This window comes from Ursus arctos, unplaced genomic scaffold, assembly GCF_023065955.2.
Source record: "Ursus arctos isolate Adak ecotype North America unplaced genomic scaffold, UrsArc2.0 scaffold_21, whole genome shotgun sequence".
Taxonomy (NCBI): Eukaryota; Metazoa; Chordata; class Mammalia; order Carnivora; family Ursidae; genus Ursus; species Ursus arctos.
In genome coordinates this window covers 9,684,385-9,703,728 of record NW_026622886.1, presented here as the reverse complement: position 1 = coordinate 9,703,728, position 19,344 = coordinate 9,684,385, and the positions used below count along the sequence as shown (strand labels likewise).

Below are 19,344 nucleotides of genomic sequence, written 5' to 3'. Positions count from 1 at the left end.
TTGACCTTTAATTAAAGTCCCTCTGAGGGGCGCCTGGGTGGCACAGTGGTTAAACGTCTGCCTTCGGCTCAGGGCGTGATCCCGGCGTTTTGGGATCGAGCCCCCCATCAGGCTCCCGGGCTATGAGCCTGCTTCTTCCTCTCCCACTCCCCCTGCTTGTGTTCCCTCTCTCGCTGGCTGTCTCTATCTCTGTCGAATAAATAAATAAAATCTTTAAAAAAAATAAATAAAAATAAAAAAATAAAGTCCCTCTGAGGTTCATCCTACTCTCTGTTACCACCAAACAGATAAAAAATGGCACCATTTCTCTCAGCAAAGTGTAGATTTCCCATAGGCCCACCCTACCCCTCCTTTCTTGTGCTTCCCCGGCAACGCCTTGTTTCCCCTTTTCTGGTGTTCTAGCCTCCAGCACACACAGTTGTAGGTGACTAGACTTGAAAGCCATGAGAGTAGGGCCCTGTCTCTTTTGTTCACTGTTACCTTTCCCGGTGCTGCTGCATAGTGGGCAGTCAATAAATACAAAAGGAATCATCGAAGAAACTGCGCAGGATTTCCAGACTTATTATGCGTAGCTGTGTTTTCAAGTTTTTGTAGCTTTAAAAGCTCTGTATACCTCATTGCATGGGTGGGTTCAGGTTTAAAGAGACTCAGTGAACCCTTACTATCATTATTGTCTATTCAGGACTTGTGGTGCCTTCCTCCTTGGGCCCAGGTGCCCCTTAGTGTCAGCTAACACCATACATATCAGGGCCAGCTCCCTCCTGGGCCTTGGCTGAGGCTCCAAGGCTCAGGCTAGGGGATCCAATGTGCCCAGGATCTCCATTCAAGGGGGTGACTGGGCCCAAGTGCCCTGCTCTTGCCTGGCAATCTGATGTCCCAGGTACAGCACTGGACATAGATAGAGTCAAGGGATTGGTCTTATGGCATGGTAAGTCTCTTTATCCCTCAGAGCCTGTCTTCCTCACCCGTGAATCAGGATCTTTGGTGCCTGTTTGTTCATCGGGTGGTAGTGGGTACGAGGTCAGCTGTCAAGTACAAACCCAGTGTCAGGCTTTACTCTTTATATCATGGCAGTTCACAGGAAAATGGAGAAGAATCTGAAGACTTGCCAGCCAGATTTTAGTTTGTCTTCTCCTTTCCCCAAGAGGCTCACAAGGAACTGAAGAAGCTGATTTCAAAAATAGTTTATTTAAAACAAAGCCATAGGAACAGTAATAATAGCTAACATTTGAGTGCTAAGCACTTTAATAAGATTAATCCTATTTAATCTTCAAGCAACTCTAAAAGTTTAGTCTTTCAGCCCAGTTTTACTCATGAGGTAGGTGGGTTAGTGACTTTCCCAAGGTCACATGGCAAAAGACAGCATGAGCTTTTAACCTAGGCAGTCTGGCCTCAAGGCCCCACCCTCCTACTCTTACCTTCCATGTTTTAGAAACCCAGAAAGAGAGAGACTGTGTGTCTTCTTCACATTTTAAAAATTATTATTATTTTTTATTATGTTAGTCACCATACAGTAAATCATTAGTTTTTGATGTAGGGCTCCATGATTCATTGGTTGCATAAAACACCCAGTGCTCCATGCAATACGTGCCCTCCTTAATACCCATCACCAGGCTAACCCGTCCCTCCACCCCCTTCCCCTCCGAGACCCTCCGTTTGTTTCCCGTAGTCCATAGTCTTTCATGGTTCGTCTCCCCCTCTGCTTCCCCCCCTTCATTTTTCCCTTCCTTCTCCTAATGTCCTCCATGCTATTCCTTATGCTCCACATATAAGTGAAACCATATGATAATTGTCTTTCTCTGCTTGACATATTTCACAGAGCATAATCCCGTCCCAGTTCCATCCATGTCGATGCAAATGGTGGGTATTCATCCCTTCTGATGGCTGAGTAATATTCCATTGTATATGTGGACTACATTTTCTTTATCCATTCGTCTGTTGAAGGGCATCTCGGCTCCTTCCACAGTTTGGCTATTGTGGACATTGCTGCTATGAACATTGGGGTGCATGTGGCCCTTCTTTTCGCTGCATCTGAATCTCTGGGGTCAATACCCAGTAGTGCAATTCCTGGGTCATAGGGTAGCTCTATTTTTAACTTTTTGAGGAACCTCCATACTGTTTTCCAAAGTGGCTGTACAAACTTTTCTGCACCTTTTTAAAGGACCTGTTATTGCCAAGAGCTCTTCCACATTCACACTATGTATGTCCTGGGTAAGTTCACACTTAGGACTATGGAGTCTCTTTTCCAGAAGGCAATCATGAAGGCCTGGTAATAGCCTGGCTGCTATGGGAAAGATGAGGTTATCTTCTGGGGCCTTTCCAGCACTGTGACACATGTGGGCAAAGCTGTCTACACTGGAAGAAGCATCTGTGATGCCGGTGGAAGTACCACAGAACGTTGACGCAGGATCTGTTTGTCTATGCAGGCACTATCTCTTTGCCCACACTTGAGTGACACAAAATGCCCTTCAATGGTGAGAAGCAGTGTGTGGGCGAGGACCAGCCAAGCGATTCAGACTCTTCCCGGTTTTCCGAAAGCATGGCTTCACTTAGTGACTATGAGTGCTCCAGGCAGAGCTTTACAAGCGACTCTTCCAGCAAATCCAGCTCTCCTGCTTGTAAGCTGACAGGGGAGCAGAGATTTGGGGGGGAGGAGGTGTTGGTTCTACATATGTGTGTTAGATTTTAAAACTCATGAATGAATGAGAGCAAAGTAGAGACTCCCCCTCCTTTGTAGATGTACCGTAATACCACTGCAAAGGCAGGAGTAAGCAGCCACTAAAGTTTACAACCTGCCCATTTTTATTTTCATTACTGTCTTTGATCTGCTTTGGTTTGACTATAAATCAGGTCCCTAAACCCCGCCTGTCTTTTCTCTCGAGTAGTGGAAATCCACTCCCTCTTGAGATCACTTCTTGGGCCACATTCAAGGATTAATTCAAATTGGTCTTTTCTGACAATTGCCGATTTACATGGAAGGAAGCCTGCCCCAATTCAAGGGTCAGGCAGGAAGTGAAATAATCTAAAGGGTTTCCTGCTGATTTCAAAACCTGTTGTGCAAATCACCCCACAAAAGTGCCCATGAAGACTACACTAAGGGTGTGAGAAAGAGTTAAAAAAGTGGCCATAGTGAGGGAGATGTCTTTTCCCTTTTTTGTGTGTGGAAGCTTGAGGTGTGTAAAGCAAGTTTGTTTGTCTTTTTTTTTTTTTTTTTTAGCTTTTTAATTGACATTTTGTATAGGAACTATAACACCTTAAACAGACAAAGCAAATGCAGAAAGAAGCAGCTAATGTCTGATATAATCAAATGCCCACTTCAGAAACATTTGTTCATTGTGTATATTTTAAATTTATATGATCTCATTTTTAAAAATTTGGAAGATACATAAGCATAGAGAAAAGAAAATTTTGCCCATAGTATCACCCAAAGATGACAGCTGGTGGCACTTTGTCATATTCATTTTCACATCGACATATGTGTGTATATATGTGTAGACTCTTTTCACTCAGAATTATAACTAAAACATGGCCGCCTGGGTGGCTCAGTCGATTAAGCGGCCAACTCTTGATTTCAGCTCAGGTCATGATCTCAGGATCCCGGGATCCAGCCCCAAGTTGGGCTCCATGCTCAGCAGGGAGTCGGCTTCTGGATTCTCTCTCTCCCTCTGCCCCTCCCCCTTCCCAAATAATAAATAAATCTTAAAAAAAGAATTATAACTAAAATATTTACCCATGTTATAACATACTTTTAATACATTAAAACTAATTCATCAAATGAATATACCATAAATTTATTTAACCATTGACTTATCATTGGACATTGAGTTAATTTCCTCTTTTTTTTTTTTTTTTGCTGTTACAAATAGTGCTTTATGACCGTTTTGGTGCATTAAGCCTTTCCAGGAATTCCTTTGGATATAATTGGATTATTGGACCCAAGGGTACAGACATTTTTTAAAAGAATCTTAATGGGACAGAAAATTGAGAAAAGAATTTACTAGCAGCCACCTAGCTTTCTGTGCTTTTTTTCACGCTTTATATTATATATGAGGCTGATGCCTCTAACAAGGGGAGCAGGCATCCTAAAGAGGGGTTTTACTGATTCCCTGTATCACCATTTTCTCTTCTTCCTCCCCTTCCTCCTCCACATGGTCTTCCTCTTCCTCTTCCTTCTCCTCTGCTTCTTTGAAAAATTATTTTAGGTAGCAGAATATTGCCAGTCAGTACCGTTGTTTGAGGTAATGATTTTTAATTAATTGAAGCTAAGAGTCAATAATAATTTTTAAAAGACATGGTTTATTAGAATAATTTTTCAGAATAATCTTTAGAAGTAAGTAGAATAATTCTTTATATACTGGTTCCTACTGAGTAGATTATCCAGCTTACCAGATTAATTTTATTTTAATTATCTACATTTATGAACTTCTTAGTTTGTTCTTCTGTACTTAAATTATTTTTATTTAATCACCTAAAGACAGCCCTGAGGAGGTTAAGTTATGCCTTAGTGAAGTCAAATAATATCTACCAATTGACAAAAATTGGAATCAGACCTAAACGTTATGCTGTACTACCTATACTTTTAGAAGTTATAGTTGTAAAAAACCAATTATTTCATCTTGAGTCTGCTTAAATTAACGAGTTACAAATTACAGAATTAGTCTTATCAAGTTCCTGTATAGTATGTGTAATAAATGCAGATATCAATAGGTACTGAAATATGAGGTGATTTAATAAAAGAAAAGTAACTTATAATAGCTTATATTAGTAAGATAGTCTCTAAAACATTTGAGAATTTATTATCAATACCATGACTGGAACTATCAAAGGAGTTCTTGAATTTTTGAAGTCTTAAGTAGTAAGCAGGGACATCTACCTAATTTAGTATGTATTCTTACTTGTAAAACCCTGAATATATATGTTAGAATAACTCAAACTCAGTCTGCATCAGGAGGCTTCATTGGATGACAGCTTTTCCTCCATGACATGAACTGCGTTTTGTTTTTATTTCAGCAACAAGCCCTCCCAGGGTCGTAACATTTGACGAAGTGATGGCTGCAGCAAGGAACTTATCAAACATGACACTTGCTCATGAAATTGCTGTAAATGAGAACTTTCAATTGAAACAAGATGCCCTCCCTGAGAACAGGTAACCCGGAGGCGTTTGTTATGTGTAACTGAGCTGCAAAGTCTCACACATACACACACGTTCACACTGATTCCTAGAAGTCTTGTATAATAGCCGCTGCGAGTAGACATTGGTTAGTTCTCTAACAAGGTCTTATACTTGTTTTTAAAACTATTCCTCAAGGGTACATGTTACGCATAATCTTTAGAACTCAGTTCTCAACATTTGCTACAACATGGACAGCACTGGAGGAGATAATGCTAAGTGAAATAAGTCAAGCAGAGAAAGACAACTATCATATGATTTCTCTCATCTATGGAACATAAGAACTAGGATGATCGGTAGGGGAAGAAAGGGATAAAGAAAGGGGGGGTAATCAGAAGGGGGAATGAAACATGAGAGACTATGGACTATGAGAAACAAACTGAGGACTTCAGAGGGGAGGGGGGTGGGGGAATGGGATAGACCGGTGATGGGTAGTAAGGAGGGCACGTATTGCATGGTGCACTGGGTGTTATACACAACTAATGAATCATTGAGCCTTACATCGGAAACCGGGGATGTACTGTATGGTGACTAACATAATATAATAAAAAATCATTTAAAAAAAAAAAAAAGAACTCAGTTTATATGTCACTTTCTGAGGGAAGCTTTTCCTGACATTCCTGAGCGTACTAGATTACATTAAATCCCCTTCCTAAAGACTCCTGTTGCCCGCCTACCTCCTTTTTGTTAAGAAGGCTTATAATTTTATGTTCAGTGTCTGTCTTTCCCATGTGACCAAAACACCATTAATGGAGGAACTATGTCTATATTGTTTGCTGCTCTATCCCCATTGCCTAGCAGAACGCCTGACATTTAGAACATGCTCAAGAAATGTTTGCAGATCGACTTCTTAAAAACTGATATTCAGGTTGTGAAAATAAATAAATGTAGTGGAGCTGCCAAAGTGCTGAGAATAGGTAACTCCGAAGCAGCTGGAGATAGGAATCACGACTGCACAGGCACCTGGTTTACCTCACACCCCTCCCAAACCCCCAGCCCAGGGACCTCTAGTTAGAGCCATGCCCTTATATCCTACCTCAGCCTCTGTGACTTTGACGGCTCATAAATCCCCTGGGACAAAAAGGAGAAAAGGCTTGGAGCAATAACTACAGATAAATCATCTTAACAGGCAAAGTTAACTCATGAATAATGGCATTGAATCTTCAACCTCACACTGTCATTTATAAATCCAGAGGCATTTCCTCTATCAATTAAGACAGCATATAATATTTGATTCTATTTAGAGCTTTTATGTTTATTTGTTTTAAAGCAGGAAAGTAGCAAGCATAATAATTTTCCTTCTTTGAAATGTGAATCATAGGCCTCCTGCTCCTGGGGTTATTATTCATAATAATCATTAATATTTTTTGGGGTATTAGTTACTCCTTTCCCTCCTGGGGTTATTATTCATAATAATCATCAATATTTTTTAAGATTACTGGCCAAAATAGGTATATCTGTTTGGTTTTCTATGGTAACTGCATTTCACCATAATCCTTTATACCAGCTCTATAGTTACACTCCTAGCCCAGACCACCATCATCTCTGACCTTGACCCTTTAAGTCCTAGCTAGTTGCCCTGTCTCCATCCTTAGCCCCCCATAATCCATCCTCCATAGCCACATGGTAGCCAGAATGATCTTTCTAAAGGGTTAATCAGAGTAGGTCATTTCTTTGCTTACAGTCCTTCAATGGTTTTTCTATTACACTTAGAATCAGAACTCAAACCCTTTAGTATGGCAGCAAGGCCCTGCTTCCCTGACCAAGTCTCTTACTCCTTTCCCTCCTGCTTGCTATGCTTCAGCCACACTGGCTTCCTTGCTGACCTCAGAGTACACGAGCCCGATCCTATTCAAGGACTTTGTCCTTCTTCTTTCTGCTTTTTCAGTGTTGTTCTGGTAGATTTTAACTGGCTGCTTTCTGGTTCCTCCTTCAAGTCTCAGCTCAAAGGTCATTGTGTTAGAGAAGCTTTCTTCAGCCACCAGTGAAGTTAATACCCTCTCCATTACTATCTACCACATTGTCTCATTCTGTCTTCCTCATCATTCTGAAATTGCCTTATTTATTTTTAATGTGTTTTGTTTTTGTCTTTCCATCCCTGCTAACAAATTTTTGAGAGCAGACACTTTTTACTATAGTAACCACAGCACCTAAAACAGGGCCTGGCGCATATTGGATGCCTTATAAACATTTTTGACTGACTGATGAAAATGAATGTTAAAATTAGTATGTTTTATGAAGCACAGCAAAAGACACTTTGGAAGTATTTATACTTTAAATTCAAAATTTGCAAATACAGACATTAGTGAAGGCACTTTAGGATCAGACAAGTTCTGGGTTTGAATCCTGGCTCTGCTGAGAACATTTCTGAGCCTCATATTCCCCAAGGATATGATGGGGACTAAAATACTCACTTCAAATGCATGCTCATGGGCATCTGAGTGCCTTGAACATAAGTATTTTGATACCATGGGAAATAGGAATGCCTCCTTCCTTCATTTTCTGCCATAGCTGGAAAATGTGAGCAAGGAAAGCAAAATGCAAACTTAGGACAATTATCTTTCTCTAAAAATGAAATGGCATATTATGATTGGTTGATTTTTTTAGATGACTTTCCACAAATGGCCAAGTTGTTACTTTTAAATATATCACTGACTCTTGTATTTAACCAAATATTGTTTTGGGGGGAAAAAACTTGGCAAAATATGTCCAATTTCTGATACCCAGTAGGAATGCTTGTAAATGATTTTATTGATCTCATTCTTCCCCACCATCCTCCAGAAAATTAAAAGGCTAAAAAGTATCTTTCAGCTTTTAGGAAAACTTACATTTAAACTCTGATGTCCCTGCAGGAGCTCTAAAGTTGTTGTAGCTCCTTCTTGGTTGCTCCATTCAGGCCAACTACGTGAGGCTTGTAAAGTTCAGAGTGAAAGTCCATGCCAGCAACGTTTGCCTTTCTTGTTCTGTAGTTGCTCGGGAGGGTCAGCATTAGAAAGAGCATTTACATTGAATGAATCTAGTCAGGCAACCAGAGTAAGTTTTAGCATTTAAAGTTGCTGAGTAGAATATAGCATTTGCAGTTATAGAAACAATTTTAACTTACACTCCTCAGAAAGCTAATTTTAATTTCTCATAGCATTATTGTATGTTTAGCTATTTATACTCTAAAAATTAGGTGATGTGCTTAACTATCAAATTATTAATTCATTCACCATGCATTCATCAAACACTCACTATATGCCAGATAGTGTGCTAGGTACAGTGGCAGGTACTTAGAAGAAGAAGTAGTTCTGGCCTCTGCCTGGGAGAGAGGTATGACCTATAGGGGATGGAGACTCATAAGTACAGTGCAGGGAAATATGTGCTTTTCTTAAAACTGTTGCCAAATATAGGAGTTCAGTAGGGATGTGTATTTAAATGTGCACCTATTTTAGGGCATTGACATAAGAGGTGAAGCAAAGTGGCCACCAATTCTATTGTGAGCTCTTCCTAGGAAGGTTCCTATTTCAGCAGTTTGGTCTGGCTAACTTTAAATGGGACATCTAAACTGCAGTTGGCAGCAATTTGCATGCATGTCTCCTTGGGGCCAATCTGTTCTATTCTGTGCAATGAAACTTCAGCTGTTGAGGATAGAGCAACTTTGCCACCTCATCCCCAAAATCTAGAACAAGTCTAAAGATCTAAAGAGTAACTGGGTAAATTATGGCATCTCCTTAAGACAGAATTTTATGAACTTAAATCTATAGCAAGAAAGCATTTTTAAAGTCTTGGGGAAACTCTTAGGACAGAATATTAAATGAGATGAGTACATAATATACCTACTGGTTATCCTCAACTATATTAAAACAATGCATTGAACAAGGGAATTGTGTCAAAAGTTTAAAAATGAGATTATGGGCCATTTTTATTCTTTTTTTCTGCATTTTCTAAGATTCCTACAGTGAGCACATTTCTGTTATAATCAGGAAAAATAATGCTTATTTTTAAAAACAATTCATTTCCTTCCTGTAGCTTAGCCAGTCGAGTGAAGCACATTGTCCACCAGGCCTTCTGGGATGTCCTGGAGTCAGAACTGAATGCTGAGCCTCCCGAGTATGAACATGCCATCAAACTGTTTGAAGAAATCAGAGAGGCAAGTTGATGTTGTCTGTATTGATTAGTAATTTTCCCCCAAAGCCTGTTTTCGTGTCCTCCAAAGGGTATTGGAGATTCTTTTTGGAAAACTGAGTAAGTGCAATCACTGGAAGGGAGTTTTCTGAAGTGTACTTCCTGGGGTGGGGTGGGGTGGAGGCTAGGGAAATAGGGCAGTGGAAAGAGCACAGGGCAGCATTTAGCACACAGAGTAGTGGCCACAGTAGTTAAGAGCACAGACTCGGGAGTTGGACAGTATGGTTTAGTGATGGGTTTAGCAAAGGCTTTCCCTCCATGAGTCCTAGCATCCTGAGTACTTGCAGGGTAATTGTAAGATTCAAGTGATATGAGGGTTATAGTTTTAGCTAACATTCACAAAGCACTTGCTCTATGCCAAACACTAGGTTGTTCATTTATTGTTACCATAATGCTGTGAGGTAGTTACTCCTATTACTGAATTCTTACTGGATAAAAAGAAACCACGTTCCCTTACTCACCCAGGGTCACACAGCTTTGAGGGATAGAGAGGGACTTGAGCTGAGGCGCTCTGGCTCAGAGCCCATACTCCTAACCATGTGCTGAGTGTGTAAGCACAGTGTCTGCTGTGTGGTGAATACTCAGGATAGGTTGCTTGTAAAATATATAATAAATATTTTATATTTAAAATATACTAATGGAGCCCATGGGGTATTTCCATTTGTTCTTCTTTAAAGGGTTCTTGTGGAGCCATGATCTGCAACTTGTTCTTTCTTTGCATGGTTTAAATATAAACTTTCTGAAGTTATTTCAGTAATACCCCTTCTTTTCCAGTTGCTCTTATTCTGTTAGTTTCGGTAACTTCCCATGGGTTGAAGGGGGGGAGCTTTAATTCAGAAGATAGAGCTTTCTTTTTTGAGTTGAGACACTAGAGTGCTCCTCTGACCCACCACCAGTCAGTGTAAACTTCTGCGGCAAATATGGACAAGGAGCTTAGTCATCTAGACACTGAAGTAAAAAATGACAACCCGTATTCACGTAACGATACTGTTAACTTTCCTTTCTCTGTAGATTCTCCTCTCTTTTCTGACTCCTGGAGGCAACCGCCTTCGCAACCAGATCTGTGAAGTTTTGGACACAGACCTCATTAGGCAACAGGCTGAGCACAGTGCTGTTGACATCCAAGGCCTGGCCAACTATGTCATCAGTACAATGGGAAAGCTGTGTGCTCCCGTGCGAGATGACGATATCAGAGAGCTAAAGGCTACCAGCAACATCGTGGAGGTGCTGAGGTTAGCACTTTCGCTGCTTACATTTTCTGAGAGTACCTTCGATTTCATTCAGAAGGGAAATGTGAAGGGCGGGTACCTTGGTGGTGCAGTTGGTTAAGTGTCTGACTCTTGGTTTTGGCTCAGGTCATGATCTCAGGGTCAGGAGATTGAGCCCTGAATTGGGCCCTGTGCTCAGTGTGGAGTCTGCTTGAGATTCTCTCTCCCTCCGCCCCTCCTGCTCATGCTTTCTCCCTCTCAAATAAATAAATAAATATTTAAGAAAACAAAACAAAACAAAAGGGAAGTGTGGGAATTGAGCAACACAGAATAATAACTGGTCTCCCAAAGGAATCCTTGATCCTAAAAGAAAACCAGATTAGCAAAGCTAAGTATTTTTGTGCCTCACTACCCTGTCCTTTTTTTTTTCTTTTCTCTCTACCCCCCCCCCCCCCCCAATGCCCATAGGAATAGAAACCATATACACTTTGTTCAGACTCGTTAAAATTTCAGGGCTTTCCAAGGAAGATTCCTTCTTGAATCTTCTTTGTCTCATTAAGACTCGTTGTTTATGCTTCTTAGTGTCTGTCAGTTTATGGCCAGGTGTAGTGGATCTGCTGGAGGTACTGTATTTGCTAAAGCAAATACTCTTGAGATCTGTGAAGAATACATTTGGAATGCATGTGTAATGCCTTCTACGAATAGTGACCTTGTCAATGGCAGTTGGAATTTCAAAACTATTTGGGGATGTTTATCTTTTCCAGCCTGTTAAGTAGATCACAGTTAATGAATTTCAGCTTAATTTCGTAATCACCTTTCTAACTATTTTAACTCTAAAATTTTTAGACAAATATTTCATGTCCTGGACCTCATGAAAATGGACATGGTCAATTTTACAATTAGGAGTCTTCGACCACATCTTCAACGCCAGTTGGTGGATTATGAGAGAAGCAAGTTCCAAGAAATTTTAGAAGAAACTCCAAGTAAGTACAATACAGTGTCTATATATTAACATTGGATGGAAATATGATGTTTATGTTTTGATGTCTTAAAGAGTATCACTAAAGAATTTTGGCTCTTCTGTTAAACATTTTTTTAACTTCTAAAATCAGCATCACAAATTTATAGCTGTCTGCCCATGTCCCAAGAACTGTGCCAAGCACTATTCATTTCTTCATGCATTAAAAAAATATATTTATTGAGCACCTGCTGTATCCCATACACTGCTTAGTGGTTGTGAATACTGCAGTGAACAAAACAATGGTGTGACCCCGAGGAGCTGACATTCTAGTAGGCATGGCAAACAAACAAATAACGTATATTGTCAGATGTGTTAAGTGCTGTGAAGAAAAATAGGAAAGAAGGGCAGAGAGCAGTGGGGCAGGAGTGGGGGAGGTGGTGTTTTTAAAGATAAGGTAGACTGGGAAAACCTCTCTAAAAAGTAACATTTGAGGAGAGTTTGCAAAGGAAAGAGGAAGGGGCATGTAAAAATGTGAGAGAAGAACCTTCCAGCCAGAGGGAGCTGAAAGTGCGAAGGTGTGAAGCTTGCATGTGAAGTTGGACAGACAAGGGCAGACAGTATGGCTGGAGTAAAGTAGGCAGGGAGAGACTGGGAGGAGATGAGGCTGAGAGGTAGACAATGGCAGGTCCTGTAAAGCCTTGCTAGGAAGTGAGAGTTGAGAGTTGATTCCAAGTGTGATGAGAAGTCCTTGGAGAGTTTTGATCAGGGGGGCAGCATGTGATTTTCATTTTTTAAGACTACTCTGGCTTCTTGGTAGAGAATAGATCATATGGGAGCAACGAGGGAGGGGAAACAGGGGCCCCAAGGAGGTGGTATCGCAGCTGCTCCAGCAAGAACTACCGGTCCAGGTGGCAATGGTGGAAGTAGTATGAGCAAGTCAGATTCTGGATGTATTCTGAAAGTTGAACAAAATGATTTGCTGAAAGTTGGATGAAAGAGAAAAGGGAAGAGTTGAGGATGATGCTAAGATTTTCACCTGAGCAGCAGGATGAATAGTATTGGCTGCTTGTGAGGTGGGGCAGCTAGGGGAAGGCAGGTAGGGAGGTGGTAGGGAATCAGGGTTCAGTTTTAGATATATGAACTTTGAGATCTTGTTTGACATCAACATGGACACATCAGGTAGGCATGTGGATATAAGAGGCTAGAGTTCAGGGGAATGGTGGGTACTGGGGGTATACGTTCAGGACTCACCAGTGTATTTATGATAGATAAAGCCATGACACTGAATAATAGCTAACATGTGTAAAATGCTTACCACATGCTAAGCACTTTAACTATATTAACTAATTTGATCTTTGCAACAACTTTAGGAAATTACTCCCCATTTTATGAATGAGGAAACTGAGGCATAGGTAGGTTAGATCCCTTGCCTCCATGACACAACTTGTAGGCAAGCCACAGAGCTGGGACACCCAGATGGTCTGGCTACACCATTCATGCTCTTAGCCACAACATAACACTAGATAAAATTACCTGGGGAGTGAGTGTCGATACTGAAGAGGCCTGACTTGGGACTCTAGAGCATCTACAGCCCGAAAAGAGGAGAAGGATCCTGCAAAGGTGACTGTGAAAGAGTAGCCAGAGAGGTAAAGGAAGCCAGGAGCTGGTGATGTTCTGTAAGACAGTGAACAGAGTGTTTGGAGAATGACATAATCAACTATGACAGTGCTAAGTGGTCAAGAAAAATGGAGGCCAAGGCTTGACCATTGCATATGACTGCATGAGGATCCTTGGTAACCCTGATGCGAATAGGTTCATGGACTAGTGGGCATTAAAACTGGACTGAGAGAAGGATCAAGAAAGCCTGGGAATAGAGAATGTGGTACCTCAATGAAACCTCACAGTTACTTACTCAAGTAGGGACTGTTACACCCTTTATTTCACAGGCAAGGGAATTATGATGCCAGATGTTGCACAGCTGCCAAAAGGCTAGCTTACTGATTCCCTCATTGGCAGACTCTGAACCCTGGCTTCTGGGCTTTAATTAACCACACTATAAGGCTGTTAGATGATCCACCCACTTCACCCACACTCCTCGTCTTCTGTCAAGCTAGTCAATATGGTAGCCTTATATAAACAAAGCCAAACAGGTACCACTTTTAAAGGGGCTCCAAGAGTCCGGAGCATGCAGGAAAGAGGGCCTGGGTCGTGGAGGGTCTTAGGGGGGAACAGTCCATGAAGCTGTGCACATTCTGTTTGGTAACAAGGAGACGTACGTGGGCCCTGAGCACTGCCTTCCTGTTGATATTGATTCAGGGACTTTGGGTTAAGCTCTGTAGGGCAGACTAGGATCCATGGAGAGAAATCACAGGCAGCCAGTTCTGACCTTTTTAGCAGCTAGAGATGTTTTAAGCTTGGAATGGGCCTCTCTATTACTACTAGTAGTGCCAGCTATCATTTTGTTGAACACTTATTATACACCAAGTCCTTACTGTGTGCCAAACATTTTACCTTTATTAGCCCATTCAAGCTTCACAAAGCCCTATGAATCTGGCACTGTTATCACTCACTGTTTACAAATGAAGAAATTGGGGCACCCGGGTGGCTGAGTCGGTTAAAGTGTCTGCCTTTGGCTCAGGTCATGATCCTAGGGTTCTGGTATTGAGCCCCACATCGGGCTCCCTCTTCAGCAGGGAGCCTGCTTCTCTGGCTCCCTCTGCCACTCCCCCTGCCTGTACTCTCTCTCTCTCAAATAAGTAAATAAATAATCTTAAAAATATATAAATGAAGAAATTGAGGTTAAGGTACCTAGGTGACTGCTAAAGCCTGGATAAACCAGACATGTCTCTGCCCCCAAGCATGTACATTGAGCCACTACACAACACTGCCTGTCTTCAGATGAGATACTGACTTTCTTTAGGGCATCTGCAGAGGGAGTGCTAGCACTGAGTGGCAGATAAGATTAGATGACTTCTAAGGATCCTTCCACAGCAAAATTCTGTGGCTTCAGGGCTGTATTTTTTTAGCTCCAAAGGGAGAGAGGGATTAATGGAAATAGAACGCTCTGTACCACCTGAATCCGAAACCTGAACTACAGTAACTAAGTTTGTAGCAGTGTTTTCCTTTCCAGTGTTTTATTGGTTAGTTTCATTGTATGCCTATGCAAATGTGTATACATGTATGTGCAAATGTCTCCATGTCTTGAATCAAGATAGCTTGTCGTCTGGAGTAAATTCCTTAATATTGGTTTGAATTACAATTTTGTTCATCTTAAATGATTTGTTTCTGTCCTTAAGACCCAGGCTTAGTGACCTGCAATTCATTCGTACTTTTCACATTGACTTGGTTATTTTCAGAGATTTAAGAATAGAATAAATCCAGTTGTGCATATAGGTCATTATTGCCCAGCTCTAAAAATGTTCCCAGAGAAATCAAGAGTCCAGGAAGCAGAGTGTATGTCAGCTGTTAATTATATCCTCAAGTCACTCTGCCAAAAGTCGGTCACTGTGCCCTAATATCAAAAGAAGAGCCTCATAGTAACATGCAGAAGGACAAAAGGGTTGGATTTTTGTGTGTACATGATTTTTTAATAAAACAATTATTGGAAAATTAATACAGAGAAGCACTCTAGATTTCTGAATTGACTCCAGAAAATACTTTATTTTACCAACAGACAGATTTTATTCAATTGCCTGATTTAAAGTACACCCAAGAAAGCCTTAGGCAATGATTGGACGCATGTAGTAAGCATCAACAAGATAACCACATCAGGTCCAACAACTAAATTACCTGCAGAAAGAGTAACAGATCACTCCTCAGGGACCAGAGCACAAGTAACTTCTAAGATACTCGGAGAAGGTTTTTATTTATTTAGGTAATGTCTTATATCTGATAACACATTCTCATAGAACTTCATTTCATGTGATTCTTTCAAAAATCCTGTAGGACATAAATACTTTCCAAAAACACATTCCTTGAAAAAGGCTACCTTTTCTTTATTGAACTGCTTTGGCATCTTTGTTGAAAATCAATTGACAATACATTTGTGAGTCTGTTTTTGACCTCTTTATTATTTTTTTGGTAATTGAAGTATAATTTACATGCGATAACATTAATTTTTTAAACTGTATAATTCAGTGGGTTTTAGTATATTCAAAGGTTATACAACCATCATCAGTATTTAATTCCAGAAGATTCTCATCATCTCAAAAAGAAACCCCGTACCCACTAGCAGTATCTCCCCGTTCTCCCTTCCCTTAAGCTTTGACAACCTCTGGTCTACTTTTTGTCTCTATGGATTTGCCAATTATGGACATTTCATATAAATCAGATCATACGATGTGTGGCTTCTTTCACTTAGTATAGTATGTTCACGATTTACCCATATTGTAGCACATATCACTACTTCATTTTTTTTATTGGATTCTATTCTATCCTATGATCTATATGTCTTCTCTTCACTAAATACCACACAGTCCTGATTATTGAGGCTAAGTCTTGAAATAGGGTAGTGTTAGTCTTCCATCGTTGTTCTTCTTTTCCAAATTATTTTGCCTATTTTAGGTCCTTTGAATTTCCATATGCATTTTTAATTAGTTTATTCATTTCTGCAAAAAAGCCAGCTGGGATGGTGATTAGAATTATGTTGAACTGACATCTTCACAATAATGAATCTGCTAATTTGTGAACTGGGTATCTCTTCTTAAGTCTAATTTATTTCAGCAATATGTTTTAGTTTTGGTGTACCAGTCTTGTACTTATTTTTTTTGAAAGATTTATTTATTTGAGGGGGGAGGGGCCAATGGAGAGGGAGAGAGAAACTTAAGCAGACTCTATACCGAGCGGGCAGCCTGATGTGGAGCTTGATCTCACAACCCGATATCATGACCTGAGCCAAAACCAAGAGTCGGACGCTCAACCAACTGTGTCACCCAGGTGCCCCTCCAGTCCTGTACTCATTTTGTTCAATTTAATCCCATTTATTTTATGTTCTTTGATGCTGTTATAAATGGTATTTTGTAAAATTTTTATTTTCGAGCATATAGAAGTATAATTTATTTTTGAATATTGACTTTGCAGCCTGAGAACTTGCTGGATTAACTTATTAATGCTAGTAGATTTTTGGACTATTCCTTAGGTTTTTTCTATATATACGATCATTTTGCCTGCAAACAAAGACAGTTTTACTTCTTTTTTTTTAATCTGTGTGCCTTTTACTTCTTTTTCTTGCCTTATTGCACTGACTAGGTCAGCCAATCAATTGTTCAATAGTAGTCATCAGAGAGGGCATCCTTGCCTTTCTAGGGGAAGAATGTTCATTGTTTGACCATTAAGTCTGATGTTACCTGCAGCTTCTCATAGATGTCTTTTTCTGTGTTGAGGAAGTACTATTTCTAGTTTGTGAGAATTTTTATCTAAATAGGTCACCTGTTAAATTTGGTCACATGCTTTATATCTACGTAAGTGAGCTTTTTTTCCTCCTTTATTGTGTTAATGTGCTGAATTACAGTGATTGATGTTTTTCTGATTAAACCAACCTTGCAGTCCTGAAATGTTCATCCCACCTCCTTGGTCATAGTGTACTGTTTTATCTTGCTAATACTTTACCTTGCTAATGCTTTCTTAAGGATTTTTGTATCTGTATTTTTGGAAAGAGATCACTTTGTAATTTTCTTGTAATGCCTTTGTCTGGGTTTGGTATCAGGGCAAAGCTGGCCTCATAAAATGAATTGAGAAGTATTTTCTCTGCTTTGTTAAAGAGTTTACAAAAAACACTTTGTCTTGATTTGCATGTACTGTGTACATTAGTATACGTTTTACTGGATGATGGTGTGGAGGGAAAGATATCTGCAGGCCTGTAGGACCAATCAGTTTATTAGTCTGACGGAGACAATTTGAGCCATTCTTTAAGCCCATGGTTACTTCCAGAGATGGTGAGTTAAATTGGAAACCTACCAGGTCTCTCATGCCAGACATGGAGAGCAGAGGCTTTTAGAGCACCCACTGTATGACAAGTACCACTGGAAAGATAATCTGAGTATTTTCCAAAGCAAATGTGTCTGCCAAAACAAAGCCACATTTCACATACCTATCAAATTGTGGTATGAATTAAGTCAAGGGAAAGAGAAATAAAAAATAAGGATCATAGATTGGACTCTTCAGTGATCTCATTAATGAGATGGAATTGAGATGAACACGCATGAAATATTTAATAACAATTTTTTAAAAAGTAGAGAAGCTGTTTTTTTAGATCAGCTGTTTAAGAGAAATGACAGCCAGATCAAAAATTCAAAGACAGGTGCTCTGAGAAGCGTTAACTAAGGATGAGTCCATACGATCAAGAAAGGCTTCCCATGGGAAGAGAGATTTAGGCTAGGCCAGTAAAAGCTGGCAGATTTAGATTTAGAGAACCAAAGATAGTTCCAGGGGGGTTAGACCAAGCCTCTCAGGCAGGAAACCAGAAGCATGTATTGGTGGAGAGTGAATTCAGGTACAGTGCTCCTGGGCCTCCACAGCTCCTGGAAAATTCTCAAGTAAATATACCTGTAAAGCCATTGCCTCTTCTTGTGTTTCTCCCTCCTAGTAGACTAAGAGCTTCTGGAGTGCATGGAACATGTTTACTCATCTATGAATCCCCAGCACTTGGTACAACACCTAATGTACATTACGTGCTCAGTTACCATTGAATAAATGAGTGAATGAAGAGAATTACTGCCTACATGAAAAATCGAGGATACAAATGTCTCATGAGTTTGACCTTGGTTTGGGGGCCATATAGAGCAGTCACTATACTAGCTTGTGGGAGTAACATCTCAGCAGTTAGATCCCTTGGAGGAAAGCTGATGTTTCACTCTGAATTTGTGCTCTTTCTGCTTTACCAGTCATACTCAATTCTAGCTTCCTGCTAGGATCACCTGGCATATTTAAACACAGATGCCTGAGCCCCATCTCAGACCAATTAAATCAGAATCTCCAGGAGCTGTGCCCAAGATCTTTCTTTTCTTTTTAAAGCTCCCCAGGTGATTCTAAAATCAGCCAGGGTTGTGAACCACTATGGTACACTGTTGCTTTTGTTTGAGATAACTAAATGGGCTTTTAAATGTGTCAGCTGTAAATGATTAAGCTGGCAGTATAAATGCTTATTAACGCCGCACTGTAATTATATCCACCAAGATTTCCTCTCTCTCTCTCTCTCTCTCTCTCTCTCTCTCGGTTGGATGTCCTTTAAACAAAAGACTACAAGTCTTTTACATCTTTATGAACAGAATTAGAAAAACCAAGAACAACATATGCCAACTGAGGAGAAGCAAAGTTGTAAAATTTTGGGGCGGTGTTGCTCTCGTGTGGCAAGCATTGCTGTTCACAAATTACTCCTGTTCAAATGCTGGGTCTGAGGAAGAATTTCAGGGTTACTATTCTTTATTTCATTCTCTGGTGCTTTTTAAAAAGTCTGCAACTGTGTTCGGTCTGTTGTTTTTGTTTTGTTTTGTTTTGTTTTGTTAGCAATTTCCACCTTATAAATTCTACCAAATGCACAGTTTTATAAGAAATGTGGTATAAAAAGCAAACTGTTTCTAGTGGGAAGACTTAGAACTGGGTCAAAAGTAAAATGAAGTGTGCCCACTAGCATGCTTGTGCGTTTTCGGAAAGGCATAGCTCTAATCAGACACGCAGGGGGTCCAGGATTCAAAAATGTTTAATAATCAGTGCTTTTAGTCTAAATACATTCTCTGCACAAAATTCAAGGTCATGTCTGAGCTGGCTCCTGCTTACCCACCCAATGCCATCTGCTACCATTCTCCCTCGTTTTCTATAGACCGGCAATACAGATACGCTTG

The 19,344-nt window shown here is 40.3% G+C and overlaps 1 protein-coding gene across 5 annotated transcripts in view; it reads left to right on the top strand.

Moving 5' to 3' along the window:
• Nucleotides 1-19,344, top strand: part of TCP11L2 (t-complex 11 like 2) — a 37,939-nt gene that overhangs the window by 7,018 nt on the left and 11,577 nt on the right. For 3 of the 5 annotated variants that reach the window (XM_026499752.4, XM_026499751.4, XM_057316310.1), the window contains exons 2-6: nucleotides 2,427-2,618; nucleotides 5,011-5,146; nucleotides 9,182-9,302; nucleotides 10,349-10,569; nucleotides 11,392-11,528. In XM_026499752.4, coding sequence (XP_026355537.2) covers nucleotides 2,462-2,618; nucleotides 5,011-5,146; nucleotides 9,182-9,302; nucleotides 10,349-10,569; nucleotides 11,392-11,528 — 772 coding nt within the window. In that variant the 5' untranslated portion in view covers nucleotides 2,427-2,461. Of the gene's footprint in view, nucleotides 1-1,819; nucleotides 1,861-2,426; nucleotides 2,619-5,010; nucleotides 5,147-9,181; nucleotides 9,303-10,348; nucleotides 10,570-11,391; nucleotides 11,529-19,344 lie in introns of all 5 variants that reach the window. The other 2 variants (XM_057316309.1, XM_026499754.4) reach the window with 2 other exon arrangements.